Here is a 6,570-nt window from a genome sequence, read left to right as displayed (position 1 = left end):
CACACACACACACACACACACACACACACACACACACACACACACACACACACGCACGCAGTTTTAGACCACTGCATCACTGCTGGCCTGACCATGTGGGTTACTTGGCAATTACAGGCTTGTGCAGAGGCCCCCCAAGGGGCTTATGCCTCATTGAAGCTCTGTTTTGAGGTTAGAAGTGTGACTGAAGCGGTGGCTAGCTCTTCTCCTGGTCCTCTGAGTATGGAACGTGGTAAACTGGTGCAAATTTGAAACAATGGAGGTTTTCTGAATTGTGAATATCTGCCAGGTTTGTTCCACGCATTCACAGCCCTGCCTGCATTCAGCGACACTGCTGAGTGACGCATTTTAGCCATTGTTCGTGTCGCTTCGTAGTCGGCTTGTCATAGATGGGAGTGATTCGGCGTGGCACACCGGTATTCTCAGGTTCCAGAAATCATGTCACTGTGCACTGTTGGGCTGGTGGCCCGTACACTGGGCTATAGTGTTGCCTGCGTATTTTATATCTTGGCACGTTGCATACATTTAGTGATATTAGTTCTGCCGGGCTCTGCCCCCCGCCTTCCTCCTGCTGCCTGCACCAATGCTAGGCACGTTTTTTCCTCTGCCTGCAGTGTTGCTGGGCGTTCCCTTTCCTCTGCTTGCACCACTCTGACTTTCGCAACACCATTCTCTGGCCTCTCCTCTTTCACCTTTCAGTCCAGTAAAAACATCAATGCTACAATCATCTCCCTTCATTCCACCCAGCAATCCCTTGCCCTAGCCATACTGGATTCCTGGCTTTTCCTACATTCAGACCAAGTACCTCATTCTTGCTAGCTAGATCATACATCTCCCTCTCCACTCCTCTCCTCTTCCATTGGGCCCTGCACCCTGGTCATTCTCTTGTTTTCCTTCTCCACCCTCTTTCATCCCCTCGCAGCTGGGTACATCCCTGGACTGGAATAACTGTTTTCTTCCCTGGGAGTGCTCTCACCCTCCTCCAGTCTTGTCACAAACCCCACTGCCTCCAGGCATCCTTCCTGCCTCCGCCTTGGAGTTGCTCCTCCCCGGCTCATTGCTCGTGTTTCTGTGGTGTTCCTCCCCTAGGACAGAGAAGGTGTCTTGATCAATGGGCCAGATTCTCCAATCATGCAAATTGGTTTTGCTCCACTGATGCTGATGGAGTTACGCTGATTTACACCAGCTGGGGAGCTGGTCTTGTGCTTGTCAAGTGTCTGGCACATTTATGGGGCTGTGAAAGCAGTTTTGTATAAAGTTATGTGGTTTTATTGGCAGTTACAATCACCCTGCTTTGCTAAGAGGAATGAAAACTGCTACTGAGATGTATTCTTTCCCTGGCTTCTTCATGCCTTTGCCTGAGTGCTGAGGATTCTCCTGTGTGTTCCCCCTCATCCCCACCCACCCAACTTGTGCTTCTCCCTGGCTCTTTGATCTTTGTGCATGCTCAGCGGACAGATGGCTGATTTGTTCTGTAGCTCTGACGTGCGCTCAGAGCTCTTGCTCTCACTAAGAATCCCAGCTGACCACTTTGCTTGTAATAGTCCTCAGAGGGGAATTACAGTAGAGTATTAAATGTGTGGTTAAATAAATTGCATTACATAGTGTGACTGTAAGGGAGATGTTTCCCTTTAATCTGTAAGCCAGGAGAGTTATTAGCTTCTGTTGCAAGCAGCCAGACAGCACATTTCCATCAGGATGGAACCCAAACAGAACCATTTCTTCCTCATAGGCTTCAGCCCAGGGCTAGAAGCAGTCTTTTCATGCACACCTTCCTCCATGCATTGAACCGCATCATGACATGTGACGTGTCGCTTTTGTAGTGTGATTGTGCTTTCTCTTGTTTGAATGCTGTTATCACATTAGAACTTGGCTTTTAATGTTGCAAAAAAGAAAAGGAAATTCACAGTTCATGACAATTTGCTCCTGTGAAATAATGTTTGTATCATGTATCCTGTGTTCTACAGGTCTATGCAATATTAGTTAGTCACCCACCTGCTCCAAATGATCACCTAACACCAACACCTGTATCATACACAGCTGGCTTCTACAGGATTCCTGTCATTGGTCTGACAACACGCATGTCTATATATTCTGATAAGGTAACTGATGCATGTTTCCTATTACAGTACCTCATACATGTGCTATAAATGAAGAGCGTCCACCGGGAGTGGCTAATGATATCTGCATTACTTTCTCCAGAATTTCTTTCTTTCTTTCATTCTTTCTTTCTTTTCCAGTTTGATATGATGACTTTGTTGTTCTCTCTTACTCTTGCTCTCTCTAGATTCCTTGTTTTGCAACAGCTTACAGGGTTGACCTACATATTGCTGGATCATTTCTGCAATTTCTCTGTAAAGCTGCTGGACTCAAAGCTCTTTGGTTAAATTGAATGAATGAACTAACTCCTGAATTGGTGACAAAGGACAGCTGGGGTCCTCCTGAGTGGGCTCTGGATACTGGCAGAACTGCAGAGATGGACAAGGACTATATTACTGAGTATCTCTTAGAAAGAACTCCTTGAGTTCATTCCGTGGGCTGATGTGTCATCATTAGCAGCAGAGATGTTAGAAATTATTTTTAAAGTTTCCTTATGTATTAAATATCATCCGGGCTGTCCATCTCCAAACACATGTTCCAAGTGCCCCAACCAAAGTCCATAATCCCTATGAAAATTAAAAGGCACTTGAAAGTGAGACTCCCCATATGCAGAGTGCCAGGTCAGGGATACTCTCCACTTAAGCCTAATATATTTTGAGAACTTTAGAGGGTTTTGCACAAACTTTGGGTGGGCTTCACCACCGGGTTCATATCACACTTCTGTTACTGCAAGGGGATGGTGCTGCAGGTGGTTCTTTCTTGAGATGTGTCTCAACTCATAGCTGATCTTGCAAAACGTCTTCTGAAAATGTATTTGCTCACTAAGGGCTGAAAGAGTACCCTAGAATTCTTCCAGAGACGGCTGAGATTTTCTTGTTTCATTGCAAACCCAAAGCTGGACACACAATTGTGCATAATTTTGCTGAGGTCCATGAGTTCATGGAGGTAGAGCTGCCCTATTCCAAAGCTTGAATGTGTGCCTATTTCACACAGTGATGGCTTTCACATGTAGAATGGGAATGTTCACTGATGCAAATGTTCAGTGCAAAATTAGTCACTTCTGCAACATGCCAAATGAAGCCAAGCTTCACGAGGGGAAGAGCAGTGATTCAGATTAAATCAGACAACAGCTCAGTGTAACTAGAACTTTGCTCAGGGCTCATTAGTCTTTTTGATGCACTGCTCCAGGATCAATAAAAAGGGCTGGATAGGCTCAATCCAGTTCCAACAAACCAGATTCCTTCATAAACTTCCACTCTCAGTTTCCACCTTGCCATCTGCCATCAGCCTCTAGAAAAAACAAGGGTAGGGCTTACTAGGCATGAATATTGACATGCCACAAAGGTGGGCATCTGGAAAAGAGGTATGCCCTGCCTACCAGAAGTGGGGAGAAGTTTGCATTGTCGCTGCACATCTTCTACTGGTTCTATGGACAAACATGGTGCTTAGTTCTCCCAAGCACTGAATAATGTTTAGTCCAGGCGTTGAGTAGGATTTCCATGGTGCTCTGTAGCACTGGTTTTAAAGCATCAGCGGATGTGGGCATCTCTGCATAGGGGAGGATGGTCAGCAAACTTGTCTGATGTTATTGTGGTTACAGATAATGAATGCTGATTGTGCAGTAAGGTTGACTAGCTTGTGGTGGGAGCACTGGGGAGATTTCAGTAGAGCCAAAAGCGCCACCCGTCAAGTGTTTCTGGGAGAACAAGAGAGACGGGGTGATGATGATGGATCTTGAACATTAGAAACTACTTGGACTTCAGAAGGCAGTTTGCTCAGGTGTTAGAAAACGTGTTGGGGGCCACTGCTGAGTTGATGCAGGCATCCCTTCCAGCCTCAGAGACAACCTACATGGGATATGACAGGTGTTGCCAATCAGAAAGGCATTTTTCAGTATAACTGGTGCCAGGAATAGAGGGGTACCCATGTATATATCGTTCCAGTTTCTTCTCAACAGAGTTATCACTCACTGTTGCTAATGTTGTTTCTTATAGGCTGTGTAGACAGTGATGTCTGTAGTTAGGTATAATTGGTATTTTCCATTATAAGACCCTGTTTTCAGTTGCCTGTAACCTTGCCAAATTCCTACCATGTGAGAAGAAGTTTTCTGTGCCAGGAGTCTGCTTCAACCTAAATTTTTATGAACATCTCAGCAAAAAGAAAGAGATCAGCTGTTTTTGATGATAAGATTAAGGGAAAACGAGCCATTTCACCCATCTTAACAATTTCACGGGGAAGCTGTAATTTGTAAGATGTCAGGGATGTATCTTCTGCTGTTTCCAAGGGAATTTGCTTATGAGCTTCTGAAAAATCTCAGGTCACACATGCCTGGTAAAGAATTGGCAGAGTTGGGCAGCGAAATCCAAAGATTCCCTCTTCACTGAGCATGCTCCAGCCCCTCACAGCTCTGCTGTGTAACGAGACTACGCATGCTCCAGCAACTGAGCATGATCCTGCAACTGAAGGGGCCATGGGAGTCCTGCAACTGAAGGGGCTCTCAACCCCAGCAGCTGCTGACTTTGGGTCCCAGCAGCACCCCATGGCTGCTGGGACCCAGAGTCCTGCAGCTATGGACACAAGGTCTGGGCAGTGCACCTCCTGGTGCTGGGACCCAGCTGGATCATCTGCAGGGCATGGCAGCAATCTCTCAGTCCCAGGGGTGCATGAAACCCCCGGGGCTGATAGACTGTGGTTGCCAGGCTCTCCCAGCTTTTGGGTGTTTCATTCCCTTCCTACAAGGCTGTGAGACCCCAGCAACTGTGATCTCCCAGCCCCAGGGGTTTCACTCAACCCTGGGGCTGGGAGATCACAGCAGCCGCATTTCCCAGCTGCAGGAGTGTGTAGGGTGCCCCCGTGGTTGGGAGCCCCTCAGCTGAGGGGGCTTCCAGCCACAAGAGCTTGCTTCTTGCCAGTGCAGGGGGAGTGCAGGATTGAGCTCCCCTTGTATCTGCAGCAAGGCACCATGGGATCTAATGTGCAATCCCACAATCACACCTGCTGCAGCTGTATGGTTCATGCATTAGATCCCACTTCCCCTTTATCTGCATGTGTAGAGGCAGCTGCTGTGTTCCTTATTTTATGTGAACCCAGCCCAAGACACTTGGCATGTCTTTGGCAGTGACCACTTGCTCAGTTGCAGCTGAGGTCAATGGAAGCTCTGATCTGAACATTTAAAGTGATTTACAGAAGGGGTGTGCGAAGCGGGCCCTATTCGATTTGGATATGGATTCGGCCCGGATCAGGGACAGTGATTTGATTTGTTGATTCAGATCACTGTCCCTGATTCGATTCAGCTGAATCCAAATCTGAAGATTCATGCTGATTCGGAGAATCAGCAATTTGGACATAGATACAGCTTTAAATGTTTTTCCTACATACCTCGAAGTACCAGCAGGGCTTGTGAGAGCTGCAATGCTGAGGCAGATGGAGTGTCCCACAGGAGCATGGGGGGCCCTCCACGTGCTCGGTAGCGAACCCAAAAATGGACTGGAAGTACTTCTGATTCACTTCTGGGTCCCCTGGGGGCCCACACCCCCCACACACCTCCAGCTCAGCAATTGGCCGTGGGGAGACCCCAGGTGCCCCCCAGACCCAGGAGGCACCGGTTGCCAAACCGGGGAGGCGTGGGGGGGCTCCATGCACCCCAGCATCACAGCACTCATGAGCCCCTGCTACCTAGAGGTACATGGAAAAAACATTTAAAACTGTGTCTATGTCCAAATTTCTGAATCTCTCCGAATTGATTCGGAGGGTTTTGATTCGATTTGGAGAGATTAAAGGGTCCTCTGATTCGATTTGGATTCGGAGAGTCAGCCACCGAATCGGGCCAAATCTCTGCCAAATGGAATCAGGGACTGAAGCTACGCACAGCCCTAATTTACAGTGTTACATAATCTGGAAGAAATCAGGTCCAAGGTCTTCTCAAATTGGTCCTCCTACCCGCAAATGAGTGGACACTTTTGACAATTTTGGCTTTAATCTCTGTGCCTCAGTTCCTCACCTCTAAAAAGGGATATTAAGCCCACCACACCTCATGCCAGAGGTCTGAGAGCACCAGAAAAAAGCTTATGAGCAAAGAAATCATTTTGTAGAACAGAGGTGGCCAGCTTGTGGCATGTGTGGCACACAGCAGAGCAGGGAGGGGACAGGCAGATAGGGCAGGGGATGGAGATGGGAGTGGCACTCAAGGAGAGTGTGGGACTGACTAATTTGTGGCATGCCTGCCAAAAAGATTGGCTTCTGCTGCTTTAACGTGTGCAGAGTTTGGGTGATGTGCATTAAATACTGCATGGGGCCACTAAATAGTGAGATAAAAAGATGATTGATTAAATACCTATTCAAAGAGCCCCATCTGCCCTGTGCACTGAATGAGATAGGGGTCTTGTGGACAAATAATATGCAGTCATGTAATTAAAGAATGTATTATAATAAATGTGTGCATGGGGGGCCAGAATCAATGTAATCCCATGC

At 47.3% G+C, this 6,570-nt stretch overlaps 1 protein-coding gene across 1 annotated transcript in view; it reads left to right on the top strand.

Annotated features, from left to right (window-relative positions):
• GRIN1 (glutamate ionotropic receptor NMDA type subunit 1) overlaps window positions 1-6,570 on the top strand; it is an 81,868-nt gene that overhangs the window by 5,996 nt on the left and 69,302 nt on the right. Inside the window, exon 2 of the mRNA XM_019510275.1 lies at window positions 1,956-2,102. Within this exon, the coding sequence (XP_019365820.1) occupies window positions 1,956-2,102 (147 nt within the window). The remainder of the gene's footprint in view (window positions 1-1,955; window positions 2,103-6,570) is intronic.

Source organism: Gavialis gangeticus, unplaced genomic scaffold (genome assembly GCF_001723915.1).
Source record: "Gavialis gangeticus isolate Ggan-Ray unplaced genomic scaffold, GavGan_comp1, whole genome shotgun sequence".
NCBI lineage: Eukaryota > Metazoa > Chordata > Crocodylia > Gavialidae > Gavialis > Gavialis gangeticus.
The sequence above is the reverse complement of the archived record's forward strand: the minus strand, read 5'-3'. Positions and strand labels throughout refer to the sequence as shown.